General features: G+C 45.5%; 1 protein-coding gene across 4 annotated transcripts in view; it reads left to right on the forward strand.

The window, feature by feature from the left end:
• Window positions 1-18,550, forward strand: part of LOC142583093 (tropomodulin-like) — a 154,722-nt gene that overhangs the window by 126,593 nt on the left and 9,579 nt on the right. For all 4 annotated transcript variants that reach the window (XM_075693391.1, XM_075693390.1, XM_075693392.1 and 1 more), the window contains 4 exons: window positions 3,835-3,924; window positions 6,124-6,254; window positions 8,996-9,103; window positions 16,137-16,280. In XM_075693391.1, the coding sequence (XP_075549506.1) occupies window positions 3,835-3,924; window positions 6,124-6,254; window positions 8,996-9,103; window positions 16,137-16,280 (473 nt within the window). The remainder of the gene's footprint in view (window positions 1-3,834; window positions 3,925-6,123; window positions 6,255-8,995; window positions 9,104-16,136; window positions 16,281-18,550) is intronic.

Here is an 18,550-nt window from a genome sequence, read left to right on the forward strand (position 1 = left end):
TTTCATTTTCTTGTGCTGCCCTCTGCCGCATGCTGCTAAAAACGTTTTGGAAGGGTTCCGGGGCTTTCGCCGGTTGATTTGTGTGCCTGCGCCCACATTGAGTGCGTCAGTTGTGCGTTTCGTGGATTGCGAATCATTATTGATGGCTTATTCGGCACAGCATGTCGTTCCTGAAGCTATGTAGCACTCAATCACTACTTGGAGTGCAGGCCTGAGTGCGCTGTTCTACAAACAGTGCGGCCGATAAAGGCAGGCTGAGTTCCGTTTGGCGGCACGGCTGCCTTGGAATTTGTCACTGAGTTCTGCACTTGGACATCACTTTTTGTATTCTTTTTACACATTATTTAGACGTTTCGCATGTTCAAAAAGTCTTCGAGGGCAGCCTTCTGCGTTGGATTACATGGATGTCTACAGCCGCAAGTCGTTGTTATCGTCAAATATTGTAGAAAAGGTCCGTCGCTGATATGAAATAGTGTCAAAATGTAGCAAAACATGCATATCTGTGCACATGTGCCATGTTGTTACACCCTGAGACGAGTGAACTGAGCAGCCGAACCACTTAAACAATGGCAACTGTGATCCAGATACATATATTACGGGCTGTTAACTCATTCTCGCTTTTCTTTAACTCCATCATACTTACAGATTTAGTGTGACAGAGCATTTTTAGAGAAAACTGTGCTCGCTTAAGACACAGATGCAGCAGTGACGGCACTCATTTGTAGGCCATGTTGTTCTCTCACGAAAACAAGCGGATGCCATCGCTCACACGGCGTTGGTATAAATGAGCGAGGCGGTTGTTTATGTTGCTGTATACTGAATACACCGTCTCTTGTTTGCCGCTTGACGCAGAGGCAAACAGTGCATCTCTGAAATTGAGAAATGTGTCTGCAAAGCAACACGTACAGGCCCACCCATATACGTAGTGAATGCGACCGACAGCCTACAGGTACGGTGACGTACAGACGTTGGCACAGCGCTGTGTCGCCGCTTACCGCTTATTGTGTACGCGCCGTGCGAAGTGTAGTGTAGCTGATTTCAAATCGCTAAGGCCAGAATTGAACTATAAAAGCAGTTTTGTTCGACCTAATTGCATACATTTCAGTTCAGGTCCGCCGGTAGCGAGTGTACGAACTCGACGGTGCCAAGTTAACCTTCGCTGAACAGTATCGACATTGGCTCAGATTTCAGGGGCACGGCTTGAGAGGGTTGAAGCTTGTGTATTTCAACTTGGTAGGCGTGTGTGACTCATTTTGAGCACGATTAATTATATATACAAGCGAAGACGCTGTCGCTATTGTGTTGTTGGTTCGACGGTCGATCGCACGGGGTTTGGTCGAACGATAGTCGGCACACTGATTTTGCCGTAGCCTTCGACATAAAAGCCTGCCGCAGTACAACTTGCGCTCGTTGGTTGCGTCGTTGTTGACCTGGTATGATAAAAAGGTTTCAGTGACGCACAATAGTCGGTCAATCATTGGAGTGAGCGTCTTGGCGGTCTCCTATCGACCGAGTGTTGCCGTGCCCTACGATTACGTACAGTCAGGAATGCACTGCCACAACCAGCAAGTGAGGATCGACACTGCAAAAAGATGTCAGCAATATGATGTACTTAAGTGTTGCCCAAGTGTAACGCACAGGTTTTTCGTTAAATTAGTGAGCTGTTTATGAAAGGCGGCAACTACCAGGCTCGCGGTGCAGTCCGGACAACTCGGACGATACCCTGCAGCTTTCTCTTTTAAAGTGGAGTTGCGGTCTTGCGCTACGCACATTTTCGGCACCATACTGACGTCGAGCTACCAGTAGAATTTCAATGCGGTACACGAAACGAGTGCTTGCAGCAGCGCGCGTCCGAGCGCTTTTTTAATTTTTCCGGGGACTTCCTGGTGTGTGGCCACGTGCGCGACCCTTCCAAAACGTTTCGTGACTAGTCCGCTAGGGCAGGGCACCATGCGCCGTCGCGCCATGAAAGAGGCGGATTGCAATTTGGCACTCTACTGAACATTGCTGCCAAAATATGTGGTTTCCGAGAATGTATGAACCAGTCAAAAATAAGCGTAACTGTATTGGGCTTTTTTTTTTTTTGTGGGTGTGTGTTCTTGATTGTGAAAGTTGTTGCCGGGAAATTGTACGTAACGAGCTCGTATCAACAAGGTTCTACTGTAGTATGCTGTACTCTTTTTGAAGGGAACAACAAATTAGTATGCCAGCACTGATAACAGCTCAATTCGTATAAGAAGGTGAAGAAAATATATTTTATCAATGAATGTATGTCGAATAAAATGAAGTGCTTTTTTTTTCCCCTCTGAAATTGAAGAAATGAAGTTGTCCTAAAAACCACAGGGGATTTCAGTTATATAGGAGTGGACCACACTGTGCTTAAGGACAATCTTCTATTGCTTAAACAGTTTTTGCTTTCAGGTTTTCTTCCAGGAAGCAGGAGGACTTTTCCATTTTTATGGCAGGTTGTTTCTGTGGGTTATTGTCAGGTTGTTAAGGCCAATCTGGGCGACAGACTAAAATGGGGAATGCACATCACGCCATCAGCACTGCTCCGGTGATTCATCGGTGTCGCAGGCGTCAACTGCGGTCAGTGCTGATGGTAAAGAGTTCTCAAATCGGGAGGCCCACTTCAAGTTTGTGCGGCATGCACCCCTCCCAGCTCCCCCTTTTTTTTTGTCAGGATCCGTCTGTCGTCTGTGCACATGCGCCTGAAGCTGGGGGTCAGTGCGCTCTCAAAAGATACTTTTGAGCCAGCCATGTCTTGAGACGGGTCGCTCGATGCGATGAAAAGCGATGGGTCGAAGCGATGAAAAGAGAATATTGTGCGCCTGCAAATGATGTTCAGAATGAGGGGCCACTGTACCGTATTTTGCAAAGATGGTAGCTACGAACATGCAATAGTCATCTCGTGCACTTGTTTCGTTGGCGAGGCAGCTTGTCGGCTTTGAGGGTTGTGCGACCATTGTGAATAGATCTACATTGACATAGTAACTGTAACTTTAGTTGCCTACACCTGACAACGCAGCTATGGCTTCATGGGCTAGGGCCTGACGACAATTTGCTGTGGTCGATGTTATAACTGGCTGGAAACCTTCGTGGAAAGCTTGCCGCAAATATGTTCCTATGGGTGACTCATCAGTGTTCGGACACGAGATCACGCGTATGTGTTAGATTGACGGGCATCGAAGCGGCGTTCGGGTACACGTTCGATGATCCAGCAACTACCATAAGTACGCGTTAAAGTCGTCTGTGTACTCACATGTGAGTAGAAAGCTCTGAACTGCGTGAATCTGCGTGCGTGCACTTTGAATTCGCATATTAGATGTGATTAGCATGCCTTCCGGTGACTAATCGGCCTGATCTTCACGCAGGCTTCCGTGCTTTCCACATGTGCTGCTTTTGTTGCTCCCTCTGTTCGCGTAGCGTTAATTGTTTCGATCGGTTCGGTTGACCTGGTCGAACTTTGTACCGATAAAGATCGCCTGCCATGGAAACATTGCACATGTCAAGGCACCGACCACACCTGGATCATTCAACAAAGATACTGATATTCGAAAAATTGAATATTTGGGAAATTGAATATTAGATACTTGATTTGCAAATCAAATTATTCAAATGTTCATAATTTGATTCTAAATCGAATATTCAAGTATTTGCGCACCCCTACTAAAAACTGTGACAGCCATGAGTGATCTGGCTTAAGTCCTGTTGTCCAAACATTGGTATAAGATTGAGAATGGCCTATCTCTTGTTCTCTTGTTGCTTTGTGAACTTTGTCATTGTTCATGTAGTAATACAACTTTTCTTCTTGTGTCTTTCTTCCCGGTACAGCTATACTTGGTCTGCACAGCATGCTCAGTCAGGACCAGTACCACAATTCTGTGACCAATCGAAGACAGAGGCCGGGCACAGGGTTTGATTGTGAGTAGCTTTTGCATCGTCGCCTTTTGGCACTGTTCTGTGGGTGATGGACCTGAGTAGATCAGAGGGTTTTATGAAGACTGGACATAACATGCTACCCACCGTGAATAGCTTAGTGGCTATGGTGTTGGGCTGCTAAGCGCAAGGTCAAATTCCAGCCACTGCAGCCACATTTCGATAGGGGTGAAATGCAAAAACCCTGTGTACTTATATGCTATGGGTTAATACCATAACCAGGCATTGTGTGCTGCAGTTATTGCTTTAAAAGCTACCTAGGGCAGGCCGAAAATAGGCATTTTCAATGGGTAGCGATGTGTGTTCAATGCATTCACTGTCTCCTAAGCTCCGCCGAAACAGATGCTGCGACGAAAGTGTTGCTATCGGGGTCACCATAGGGGTCAAGCGCACGCGTACATGCCGACTGGCAAAGTTTGAATTATCTGGCGAAGGCCAATTTAAGGATTGAGATAATGCAAGTTTGGGCCCATAGAAATGCATGGGCACTGGCCAGGACCTTCGGTCGGGATCGAATTAACGGTAGTCTACTGTATTGTCTAAAGCTCCCAGTTATTGTTTTTCTTCAGTCATATGAGTTGTGCTCCAAACTGTAGAAGTAACTGTTCATTCTCTGGCGACCATCATTTTCGTTCTCAATTGTTCAAATTCTATAAGGTTATTCACTGAACAACTCACTGCAGTAGCCCAGTGGCTACACCAAAGGCCCAATGGCGTTGCCCTGCTGTGCTGGACGGTTGCGGGTTCGATCCAGACCGTGGTGGCGGCATTGCGATGGGGGCGAAATACAAAAAGTGGTCGTGTGCTGATAGTTAGGTGCACATTTGTGAACGAATTCTAGGTGGATGGATGGATGGATGGATGCAAAACTTTAATAAAGGTCCTGAGGTATGCGAATCGGCGCGCTGCGGGCCGCTCCCACGTTGGGAATTCTCCCTCACCGCACTGTGCCTCATAATCAGATCATTATTTTGACATGTAGAGCCCCATTATTTATGTTTAATTCTTTGAGCAAAATTCATACAGTATCATACAGTGCCCTGCAGTAGAATGCGGCAGGTGGTAGCATGGCTCTGTGCTGTTTCATAGATTTGTAAGAATTTTTTTTATTTGACCAATATTTCTGAAGATATTGTGGCCCCTTCTGTGTTAGAAAATTCTGCTGGCGACTGTACTTAACGCTTTCAGTGTCACTGATGAACCAGCACATTCCCACATTTCTGTCCCGCCGTGTTCCTTTTCACATTCCTTTTGTCAAATAACAATGTGTGGACCATACCAGGACCATACCATTTGCCATTATTCATGTCATTGTTTTCATTTTCACTTGGCCAAAATGAAACTGGTGTTTGTTTTATAATATCTGAGAAAAAGCCTGATGCTGGGCATAAAAGGTCAAATTTTAATATAACGAAATTTCCACATAGCAAAGTAAGGTGGCGATTTTACTTTGTTATATCGAGGTTTAACTGTAAGCATTCATATTCAACTCTAAAATTTAAGTACTGTATTTATTCGAATCTAGGCCGATAGTTTTTTCAAATAATCATATTCCAAACTATAGGGTCGGCTTAGATTCGAGGATTTTGAAAAACAGGCAAGTTTTTCATTGAAGCTGCTAAATATGGTGCATAGCTAGCGCCATCTAGAAAATTTAATATCGCAGCCGCTACTAGCCGTGCCAGTAGCCAACCGTACACAAGTGAGGTCGCCATTTTGACCTGTGTCGTGTCTGCCGTATCGGTGTGCGGCGTGGTGTTATTGCAATGGCACCAAGCAGGAGATGCCACTACAGTGCCAGGTACTTTGATCGTGCGCGCCTTTAAAAAGTGCAGCATAGCTAATGCGCTTGACGGTACCGAAGATAGTGCACTGTTTGAAGGTGACAGTGACAAGGAACAAGGCGACGAGTCTAGCAGCGACGACGGCGTTGAATGAGCTCTGCATGTTCAGATTCAATAAATGCTGTTCGCATTTTGTGAATGCTGTCCTCGCTTTTTTTTGTTCGGGCTACATTCGAGGTAATATATTTTTTTTGTTGTTGTTGGCTTCAGACTTTAGGGGGTCGGCTTAGAATCGGGGTCGGCCTAGATTCGAGTAAATACGGTAATCGAATATGCTTTCTATTGTGTGGTTCAGCGGCGCCTTGTTTTGTAAGGTTTCTTTGTTGGTAAATGTACGCAGCCCTGGTGAAGGCGTCCATGCCCAAGCCCATGCCAATGGAGCCAGACAACGACACCAACACCCACCAAACTGCCGAGAAAGTGGCTGCCAATGATCCGTCCTTGAAAACACTCAACTGGAACAACATCAAGGTATGGCGTGATAATTTTTTTTTAAAGTTTGGAGTACGGATAACAAGTATACAGCAGCCAAATAATTTCTTTCCTCCAGTTTTTAAAACTCACTCAATTATTTTTTAGTTGGTTGTGTTGTTGCCAACTGCTCCATAGAGATCTGTGTAAAACCTCGTTAATTCGGATTTCACGGGACCGAAAGAAATGACCGAATTGACTGAATAACCAGTTATCGAGGGTATCAAGAAAACAATAAATGCCTTCTATGTCAACATGCTTCTATTTATCGAATGAATAAGCGAATCCTGTTTCTATTTTGCACAAAAGCATTGTGGAAGCTGCAGTTCTCGTCATCCCGCTACTGATTAGTGCTTGCAGAAGTGAAGGCCTCACGACTTCTTTTGCAGTACGGTTGCAGCACACTTCATCCCAAACACACATTTTACTACCACGCACACAACGCAATTATTTTAAGCCGTTGAGCTGGTCGCCAACAGATTGTCCATCCGCTGCGATATAACTGGCGCTCTTCAACCTCAACGGCTTCTGCTGTGTTTGTGACATTGCACGCGCGGCCATTACGCTGAGTCAAAACGGAACTACTGTTTGCTGCAACCGCTGCGGACGAAACCGCGGCCACTAGGATGTGATCATGGATGGCACTCGTGTAGTTTCGGAAGCGTGCGGTCAACCCGGTGTTATGTGTGGCGGTAAACGCAAGAAGGCTATAAAGGCACAAATAGGCACGAAGCGTTCCAGCTTTGCTGTTGTTCACATACGATTTCTGCTGGTGACTATGGCGATGCGCATGTCTTGGCTCGACGATAGGATCGTCGTTGCTATTTGGCGTCGCACATTTGCTGCGTTCCGTGCTTGCCGAGCTGCGAGAGTTTCTGAATGAACCGATGTGCGGCCAAGTACGTATGAATTAATGAGAATCTGATTGCATTAAATAATGCATCTGCCTGCCGGGACCAGTGGACAAGTCCAAATTATCCGATTTTTCAAATTAACAAGGGTCAAATTAACAAGGTTTTACTCTTTGAGGAACTAAAGGTAATTCCCTTTTTTTTTTTTGCGCGATCTCAAAAAATTGCATTGCGAACATGTACTGTTGTAACCCATGGCACTAGCTATATTTCTTATGGTAGGACAATTTCACAGCTTTCCACATACTGTTTTGCCCCACCAGGCCATTTTGATTGAATGAACACTAAACTTGGTTAGGTTATATCAGCACTGGTTGAAAATTCTCAAAAACTTCAAGGTTGCGTTCGAGCTATGTCACTGAGAATCTTCTGACATAACTACACTGGCTGTCTTTGTGTTGCATTCTCAGTTATGAGCAGATTGTGCCATAGGTAACGTCAGGGGTGGGAATTCTGTGCCAATTGCTTCATTTCGATACTCAAGCAAATTGCTGCACGAAATTGTCCCAAAAGCCAAAAATGGCCGAAATTGCCCCACATGGTGCCAGAACAGCTTTGGCAGCTTTGGATTTGGCAGGTATCAGCAAATGGTCACTGGCACGTTGCACTGCATTGTTTCATTGGTCCCAAAGGACATGTAAATGTAACTGGCTGCCAGTGGACGTGAACAGGCCGCACCCAATTAAAGTCACTGAAACTTAAGTCCAGGATCCAGTCACTTTACCCCCAATTAAGCCTCCCGACTAAATCTAAAGGTTGGGACATCCTTTATCTTGCTGCCTGAGCCGGCGAGCGAGGGCAGGTGACGAGGTCTCGGACTTATTTTGGGCTGCCCTGTTGGTGAGGATCGGAGTCATATGGTTGTGCTTCTGTTGTTTTCATGGAAAAGTGCACGAGCATCCTTGCGCTGCTGGCTGTGCCTTTTGTTTTCTTGGTTCTTTATTTTGACTGATGCCAGCACCATGACAGTAGCTTTTGATCTCGGTGCACAGGCCACGACTACGATGATTGCGAATTGTGATATCGCATCTATCACATTGATATGCAGTGCGATCACTGCGGTCAAAAAGTGCAAACTAAGAGTGCGAGAGGCAAGGCAAGGCACATGTGGTGAGGGGACTTGGAAAATGTGAGGGCAAGAGAGGAGGGATGTCACTCCATTTAGCTCATTTAAGGGGCTTACACCTGTAGCGGCAGATTGGGCGTGTGGAAGTGGCTGAGGAGTGGCTTCCTCTCTCTCCTCAGCTACCTCCACACACCCAATTACTCCATTTGATTAGGTGCTTCTAGTGAAGTGAGTCTAGTGAGTGGCAAAGTGAAGTCAGCCATGTTCAGAATCTTCATTTGAGTAATCTTGGTTTCGTTGTGTTAATTAACCCTAGCTTCTTCATAACTCCTGTAGGAAAACAACTCCAGTCACTTCACCAGTACTTAATAGATAAATTAGTATGAAAAATGCATTTAGGCTGCTCTTCAACACTTCTTTAATGCTGTACAATGAAAGGTGTTGTGTCTATTATCCCACTTAGTTATGTTAATGGTCTAAATGAAAGGGGAAAAAAGGGACAAATTAAGTTGCACGCTCTAGAATGCTACAACAATAAAATATATGCTCCGAGATCAGAATTTGTCTGCTCCAATCTGCTCCAGAATGAAATTTTATCTGCTCCAAAAATTGCTACAAAATTACTTTAGGCATTCCCACGCCTGTAAGTTGCGCGCATGCTCGATGTACATGTTATGTGTGTGAGCACCCTTAATAATCAATTTCCTACAGCTTTCTTGAGTGAGAGTGGAAGTATAGAATTCCATTTTTTTCTTCTGCTTCAGAACATCCGAAGAGATGACTTCAAGAAGCTCTTCGAAGGTCTCAAGAAGAATACAAACCTCGAGTCCCTTTCCTTAGCAAACACTGATCTCACTGACAGCTTAGTCAAGGTAAGTGTTGAAAAGCCTATTGTTACTTTTCGTTATAAAAAGAAAAGTATACCAACCTCCTGGTGCAGTTTGCTTTGGAACATGTGCTAAGCAAATATAGTAGGCTCATGTAAACTTTTCTTTTTTTCTTGCAAATTTCTGAACATACACTGGATTCCCTTAAGAAGAACTTGAAGGGACCATAAAAACTTGTTCATTTTATCAAAAGTGCCCCCCACGCCCCATTTTAAAAAAATAATAATAAAGCAGCAACATGTCACGGACTCCATAGAGACCGCTAGACTAAATAATCATCTCAAATACTGAACTTGTCAGAAAATAAGTGACACTGTTCCACATGTGGAAATAAAGATAAGATGTGTTGTATTCTCAGAAGGCTACCTTCAATTTTGCACGACTAGCACAAGACACATTGGCGTCTACGAGCGACAGCGTTCTTGACACAGTGCCAAGCACACTATCTTATCACAGGGAGGAAGCGCTGCTACCCATTGATGTGTCCAGGGATAGTCAGGCGAAAGTGATGTATCTTTGAAAGTGACTGTCTAAGAATACGGCTCAAGTTTTCACTCTTGCAACGTGCACATATGCTTGCCTCTGGCCAGGATAGGCTGGGGTCACAATTCCTTAGCGATGCTTTTTATGTTATTCATATTCATGCTTTGTCAATGGTCAGAACGATGCTCCGCCCGCATTATCAGCGGGATCAGCCGGCCATGTACGGTCAATAAGAGTGAACAAAACTCGCACAACAAATAGCGCAAATCACAAATGCAGCCTTTACGGCTTGTGGTTTGGCATGGCTTTTCTTGCAGTTTAGCCATGGCCGGAGAGTACTACTACTTCAACTAGGCTTCACTAGCTTCGGTTTTTAGGAGGTGATGGCAACATGGGTAAAGATCATGCTGGCGACATATGAAAATGAAAATATCACTATTTCTGCTCGACTGTTGCGATGCACAAGAGATTTCTTTCATTTTTCTTTATCACTTCTCTCACTCCCTCGTGTCACAGAGCGGATTCACTTTGCACTGCTGTGCCAGGCTGCATGTTTCCTTTTCCCTTTTCCTTTGGTGTTCCGCGGATGCCCTGCCAGAATCGACAGTGTTGGCGGCCACTGTGAAAGTGTGTCTTAGCCATAGAGTACATGCGAAGCGGTTCTTAATAAGCAAACTTTTTTTTTACAGGGAGTCTATGAAAATCCAACCAAACATTCGATCAGCCAGCTTTTACAACGTATCGAAAAACACCAACAATAACCAAAAAGGTTGATGGGCTTATCTAGAAAATTTACCACAAGTTTTGTGAGGCTGGGCTAACACATTTATTTCCTGCTTTGGTAATGGTGTGAGGTTCTACAATTTCTTTCTTTTTTGCTCTTTGCATGCTTCAATTTTTTCTCAAAAGCAGATTTTCGCTTATTTCAGCCTGTTTATTAAACTGCTTCAATAAATACACGCAGTAACAGTAGGAAGAAGTGCACCGATCCGAACGCCCTTTCTGATTGATGTCAGCTATTGGCCAATACAGTTGAACCTCGCTACAACGAAACTGACGGGGCGCGCGAAAAATTTCGTTAAAGCGAAATTTCGTTGAGGCGAAAACAGGCCAAAAACACTGTCAGGTTGGACCACATAGTCCCAAAACATCATTTATTTCCAAAGAAGTCGGTCAGCTTCTTCTGCTTCTTTTTTTTTGCCACGAGTGCAGTGGCGCGGCTTTCGCACTCGGTGAACAGTTGCATCGCGACGTCGTCATCGTGAGCACCGAAAAATCTGCGGATCACATCAAAAGCATCCATCACTTTTATTGCAGGTGGTGGCGCTAAGTCCTCCGCGTCGCTGTCATCATCCGATGATGCGTCGTTGTGGCGAACGCCCTCAATTATAGCTTCGTCACTCAGCTCCTCGTGAGCTAGCACTTCACTGTCAACAGCGATGTAGTCGCCGATGTGAACATCGGCCGGCACATCTCCGGAGTCCTGAAGGGCTGCCCATGCCGCATTGGCCTCTGTGGAGGGTGGAGCAATTGTACTGCAGCCTTCCTCGTCCGACGTGGAGTTCGCTGCCAGTTGAGCATCGGAGTGAAAGCCGGCGTGCACAAAACAGTTGTAGATGATACTGCGACTGGTTGCCGTCCACGCTGCTGAGACCATCTGTACAGCCATGTACAAATCCACTTCGATTGCCCGACCGGTGTCGATGTTTAACACCAGCCGCTGAATCAGTCGCTGTCGATAAGCGCTTTTAACGCTATTGATGATACCTTGATCCAGCGGCTGGATTAAAGCCGTGCAATTCGGCGGGAAGAATCTTACTTCCACGCTTTGAAGCTGAACGTCTTCAACGTTATGCGCTGAGCAATTGTCGATGAGCAAACAAACCTTACGTTTCTTTGCCGTCATGTCACGGTCGAAAGCGGTTAGCCACTCTTTGAAAACGGCCCGTGTCATCCAAGACTTCTTATTGGCAACATATTTGACGGGCAGGCTCTTGCCACCTTTGAAGCACCGCGGCTTCGCACTTTTGCCTATCACCAGTGGGCAGCGCTTGTCAGACCCGTCCATGTTGCAGCACAGGAGCACAGTCACACGCTTTTTGCTATGCTTCCCTCCGCTGCATGGCTGGCCCTTCATGTGAAGCGTCTTGGAGGGGAGGAGCTCGAAGAAAAGTCCCGTTTCATCGGCATTGTATATGTCTGATGTGGCATATTTCTCCATTAATTCCGGCACAGTAGCTGATGCCCAAGCAGATGCAGCGTCGGCGTCTGATGAGGCCGACTCCCCACACAGCACTTTAGCGACGATTTCATGCCTGGCCTTAAAACGGGTCAGCCACCCTGAGCTGGCTTTGAAATCATTGATGCCCAGCATACAGGCATAGCCAAGTGCCTTTTGCTGCAACATGTTTCCGCTGACCGGCATCTTCTTTGCGCGCACGTCGAGGAACCACGTGTACAGAGCCTTCTCAAGGTCCTCATGAGCCGCTTGCGTCAGCTTTTTCCGCTTCGCGGATGTCCCCGAAGAAAGAGCTTGCGCTATCGCGTCTTTCGACTTCAAGATCGTTGACAGCGTGCTCTGTGAGATGCCGAAGTCCGCTGCAACATCTCCCTTTTTCCTGCCACTGGATGCCGCGCTGATAATCCGTGCCTTCTCTTCAAGCGAGAGGAACTTCCGCTTTCTAGATGAAGTCGCCATGCTCGCATTCATTACAGCGCACTAGCAGCACAAGCACGAGTGAAAAAAACTAGGGCAAACGCGCTGCTGTTGCCAGGCTGCTGCGTCCTTTGGCAACGGATTGGTTGCGGCTCTGAATTGGATTGGAAGAAAACGGGAGCTTGCCCCCGCGCCTTGTCGCAAGGCAGCCAGCCCGATAGTCATCAACACCAAGCTATGGCGGTGATCATGTGCGTTTCAGTGAGTGGATTAGTTTGGTCCAGCGAATGTTTAGCGAAACAAAGCAGCGTGGGCCTATGGAAGTACATAGATGGGCGGCGATATGCTTGTTTTATTGTAAGATATATTTTTAAATCGAGCTTCGCATAGCAAAAATTTCGTTGAAGCGGAAACGCGCCCCAAAAATGGTTCGTTGTGATGAGAAATTTGTTCCATTACTTTGTATAGCGAGCTGACGGGGAATTGGAAATATTTCGTTGAAGCGAAAATTTCGTTGAAGCGACGTTCGTTGTAGCGGGGTTCGACTGTAGCAGGTGCATATGGAAATCTGCTGTATTATGAAATAGAGCGTCGAGAAAGGAGTAAGGAGCAGGCTTCTGTTGAAAAGAGAGCATTTGATAGAAAGGTGACTTTGCGCTCTACTTGCGAGATCCGTGTGCTGTGCACAACTGCAAAATTTGGCCAAGATGTTCACAGCAGTGGATGCTATCTGCGGACTATGTCTTTTCACCAAGCCACAGGGGTAGTTCAGGGCACCTCTTAATACCAGTGAATAAAGGGAAAATCAGACATCCACCCGTTCATAGCAATTGCTACAAAGGAAACCCATACGGGTTCCTCGAAAGAAAAGCCTTATAGTTTAAGAAAAATTCGTCCTGGTCCGGGACCCGAACCCAGGACCAGTAATACCAGTGTACCACGGACGTTGGCATTGGGTTATGCAATCACCTCGCCCTAGACAGATTGTGTCAGCTGGCCCAGCGCCAGGTGATCATGTGCAGTACTTTGGTTATGGCTCTCGTAAGGCAGCAGTGTACCAACTTGTGCCACTGAATCTGTTGCCCTCCTTTTCTTGCTTTGTTCAAGCTTCTCAAATATGTCTTGCTTTCAGCAATGGTGAAAGCAAGGAGGTTGATCATCTAAGTTATGGAGTCTGGACGAGCAGGAAAGATATCTTACAACACAATGGGAAACTCCGTATAACTGAGTTCATGTTACTAGTAGTGTGCTGTACCTGAGGGATTACTTTTGAAGGTGCCTCTGAATGTACCATATTTGCTTGCATTCTGATGTACCTTTTTCTTTCGCTGGAAGATTAGTGCAAAATATGCAAGTGCATTCATTATGTGTGATGAAAATTCTAGCAAACATTTTGGCATACTGAGAGCAGAAAGAGTGATTTCGTAGTGGATTTAGTACACTTGTGACAGTCATGCATGTCACCTTGATCTCGCCACAAGCATTAAAAGTATCATCATGCATAGCTTGTGGGTGGCCAGTGACAGCAAAGTGCCGGTGGTTGTTCAACTTGAATTTCTTAAAATTTTGCACGAACATATCCTGCATCACTTGAACAATACAGCTTTTCTGGTGTCAGAGTGTGTGGGTGCACCTTCAGATGATCAAAGACCAGTGATATCTGACTGGTAGTGGCGTATAGTGGGTGCTGATAGGTTCTTTGTAGTTATTGATGTGCAAATCAGGAAATGGGTTCAGAGATGTAGCAGTATTCCTCTTATGTTCATGTGAATAGAATGCACACTTAATGCCAATAGCTTGTCCATTCAGTTATTTCAATACACCAGTGAACCACCATTTTCAATAGGAATGCTTAAGTAGTGAAACTCAAAATTTTCTAAATTGAATATGAATATTTCAAAACTACAGGCTTCAAGTGTTGAATCATATCCTATAGTAAGATTGTTTTTCTTCTAAAGTAGAAATAGAAAAACGGGAGAAATGGAAAAAATCGATTTTTTTTTTCAATACACACAAATTCTCCAAACTGGAAAAACGAGAAAGCAATAGGTGCTCACCAGAGTTTTGGATGGAGTGTGCATTGTGATGTGGGGGGGGGGGGGAGTCCAGTGGTTGATATGCACAAACCTTTTTCCATGACATGCAGGCTCGGTAACGCTGGTATATAGTACAGTAGAACGTCATTCATATGTTTTGGAAGAAAAAAAAGACATACTAACAGGGAAAACGTGTAACCCAAACTCACTCAAATATTTGCCAGACTCAATTGTAGTTGAGATGTGGGTAATGGGGAGTGTTGCACAAATATTTGCTGCATGAGGTGCCGACGTGCGCCTAGCTGGTGGGGCTCAAGCGGCCTGACACACGTGATCATTGTTGCAGCTTTGGCAAGCTTACCTTTGCACTTCTCGAATTTGGCCTGGGTCAGCAGTTTTTCGGGTGGTGCATTTTGGCGAGAAGTTCTTAAGGGCTGTTGTGAAGTCAGGGGTCCGTGTGGCCACGAAGGATCCATGGATGGTGCCGTGCCATGTGCCGGGAGAAAGAAGGGTTCCAGCAACGATTAAGAGAACAGAAAAAGGATTATATTCAATAAGGGTGCATGACCAAGTTTTACCAGATTGGCTCCATCTCTCGGAGCACACCACATGCTAGAGTCTTTGCATGTCCGAGCGTCTCTCTCTCACAGCCATCTGGATCCACTTTTTATGCCGTTTATTTCACTCTTTCCCTCGCTGAGGGAATTCACTGGTCAATCGCAAATGCCAAATCGTTCACCACCTCCCATTCCCCAATGTCTGATGTGTCTCCAACGTTGCACAATACGAGGCAACCAAATGCAAACTGTGAACCGGCCATCGACGCCAGGAGTTCTCGACAGTGACCCTGTCATCAATCAGTGGCCTCTTCGTGACCGTCAGGAGGGGGTGACATTGTCTTGAAGCAAACTGCCTTGAGTGAACGATGAGGCATGATCAGCACTCGTGACAGCCGCATGTCTGCAAGTGAAGCATCTTTTGTTCTGAGGGATCGCCAGGCACAACAGTGCCCAGTCGGCGAGAATCATTAAGGCACAAGGCGCCAGCGCGCGTGGAGCTAAGCCACATAAAGCTGGTGGGTCCCCAGCAGCCTGAGATGCACATCGTGGTTTTTTTATTGCATGTTTTGAGGTGGCACCTGGACACCGAAATGAAATCGAGCTGGTGGGTAACACCGGAATAGTATGCCGCCAGAGGGAAACATGATGCTAACTTAGCACTTCATGCAGCAGGACCAGCGGCACGTTTTGGTTATCGCCTATTAAAAGCATGCATGATGCTTCCAACGGTGTCATGCCAAATGCACTATGAAACAGATAGGCGAAGATGCTTATCACAATAGATTTGGTGGGGATAGCGGTTAGTGCGACAGAGCAACAACCTGCGAGGGGATTTGTTTTACGGGAAGAGGAAACTGAGTGCGCCCTGGCATTCTTACGTGACACTGACACAGGCGAGCGAGTACTGTGGGGAAGCTGCCCCAGTGGTTTCCAATTGTTCTGGATCGCACAAGCTTCGGGCCTTGTTCACATGGCATCTAGGGGCCCTTAAGACGTATCATATGATTGTAGTTTACCGATGTACTGAACATTAGTGCAGTTTTTTTTCCAGGAACGTATGAACCAGTATAAAAAAAAGCTTATCTGTATAGTTTCATGTTTCTGTTCTCAATTGTGAATGTTGTCACTGTGAAATTGTACAAAATGGGATCATATCAACAAGGCTCTGCAGTACAGGAAAGTGAAATTTGAAATTCCCAAGCCGAACACTTTGAAATGGGAGTATGTTTGAATACAGCAGAGTCCTAATTTTCATTGATTTCCACTGTGCTGTTCTTGTGCAGCGCCTCATCGATGCAGTGCGGCACAACAAGACGTTGAAGTCGCTCAACGTGGAGTCCAACTACATCAGTGGACCTGTCATCAAGGACCTCGTTGAAGCCACCAACGCTCAGCAATCTCTCGAGGACCTCAGGGCATCTAACCAGGTGAGGGAGGAACCCTGCTGTTTTTCATCTCAGTATGCACTGTTTAGTGCAGTCTGTCAATGGGGCCCTGAAACACTTTCCGAAAGAAAATGTTGCCGATTTGCTGATGAGGCTCCTGTGCACATGTGAGCCAAATGTTGTCGCACTTCATGCAGCAGGGAATTTACAATCTCGTGTCAGAAGCAATGAAAACTTGCTTGCTCTCACTTCTGCAGTGTCGTCATGTAGCTTCATCTCAAGCAGCTAGACCCACAACAGCCATTGGCTGATTTTGTCATCGCGAGAACATTCTCAGTAATACAAATACTGCTCATTTGAGCTAAGTAAATGAGTAATGTCAAAAAGACAGAAAAACCATTTTATTGTTGCACTGCCAGTCTTAACAAGGCAGTTGCGCATCGCTGTGTCTGCTGCCTAGGGTCACGGAGACGAAAAGCAGAGCACAAACACGCAGCCACCACCGGATGCTGCCATGATCCATCTCGCATTTGAACTTTGGGTCGGCCCATTGCTCCCTTGTACCCCTTGCCATCTCTGCTGTGTAGCTTCCAGCGTACTAGTGGAAATGAATGGAGAGAGAAAGCCACTGATTGGTCCTATAACTACTTCTAACTTCACTTTTGCTTGAAGAATTCAAAAAGCTTTTGTAGCAGGATATTAGGATTGAAGAAAAAAAAAATTATGCGGTTTTACATGCCAAAACCACTTTCTGATTATGAGGCACACCGTAGTGGAGGGCTCCGGAAATTTGACCACCTGGGATTCTTTAACGTGCACATAAATCTAAGTACACGGGTGTCATTGCATTTCAACCCTATCGAAATGTGGCCGCTGTGCCCGGGATTCGATCCTGCAACCTCATGCTCAGCAGCCCAACACCATAGCCACTGAGCAACCACGGCCGGTGAGATTAAGATTTGTGAGCAACTTAATTTAATGGTGATGTCATTCTATGATTAGTTACGAAAGTGTCTCAAGGCCCCTTTAAGGGGGCAAGGAGGTACTGAAGCCTTCTTTTAAGCCTCCTTTATCAAATTTAATAAAACTGCACAGTCTTGTTCAGTCTCCTGTGCTGGTTTCGAATATGTAGTCATCTTTAAGATAGCTCAATTAGCTCAAAAAGCTAAATAAAAATAAATGGTGCAAAGTCTACTCACCAAAATGCTGTTGACCTCCGTTAATTCGACGCTGACGGGACTGATGAAATCGGTCAATTGTCCAACAGGTCCAGTTGAACAAAATGCAGAAGAAATGCATGGGTGTCTAGCCATCGAGACACCTGGAATTTGGTATTTGGCGGCATGTTGGAATTTACATCGTAACGATAAACATCAGGTGCACTCATCATCTGCTTAGGGGCTGTTTTAAAGGCCACTATCAAGAAAACTGTACAATTACCATCTTTGAGGCTTTGACAAGATTGGTTTAGCGGTATATACTACTCATTTATAACAAATTTAGCCAAAGTGAAATTTCATTGAAGTTGGCCTCTAAAAGCACTGTAAAGTAGGGGGGTGCAAATACAGAGTAGTAGATTTCATATCGAATATTGAATCAAATCAAGAAAAAAAAACGCAAATATTGAATCAAATATGGAGCTGCACATGCTCAGTAGTCTCCTAGCTTTGCATAACAATGTTGCAAGCTGTCACTAAATTTGGTATACTATTGAAATCAATGATGCAATTGAAAGCAATGATGCCAGAATAGAACAGTTGATTAGGGAGGTAAACTCTTTGCGTAAAGCTAACGAAGAGCTGACCAAACAGGTAGTAGAACTGAAAAAGAAGGCACAGCCGGGCCCTGCCAGCGTAGCAGTAGCCAGACCAGTAGGTCAAAGAAATGAACCAAGCGAGGGAGATAACTCCCCCGCCCCAGGAAAAAGAGCAGTAAGCCCTGAAACAGACTCAGTTTTTTCAGTCCTGATCGAGCTGAAAGAGGTAATCAAAGAAATTAGAGAGACGATGGAAAGGACTAACTTTGAAGTGGATAAACTATGGAAATGGAGATTAATGGCCGAACAGCGATTCAAGAAACTCAAAAGGAGATGCGACGACAACGAATTCTTGCCGTCGGAATCATAAAGCGTAAAATCACTCTCTGGAACGTCAGGGGGCGCTCCCAAGAGATCGATCATGGGTAACAGCAAAATGAACCCATCCAATAATCATGGATAGCACCCACAGTTTTAGTGTGTGGCAGTGAAATTGTCACGGATTCCTCAACAAAAAGGCATCGCTGCGCCAATTAATTAGATCGATGGGGGTCAA

Source organism: Dermacentor variabilis, chromosome 5 (assembly GCF_050947875.1).
Source record: "Dermacentor variabilis isolate Ectoservices chromosome 5, ASM5094787v1, whole genome shotgun sequence".
NCBI lineage: Eukaryota > Metazoa > Arthropoda > Arachnida > Ixodida > Ixodidae > Dermacentor > Dermacentor variabilis.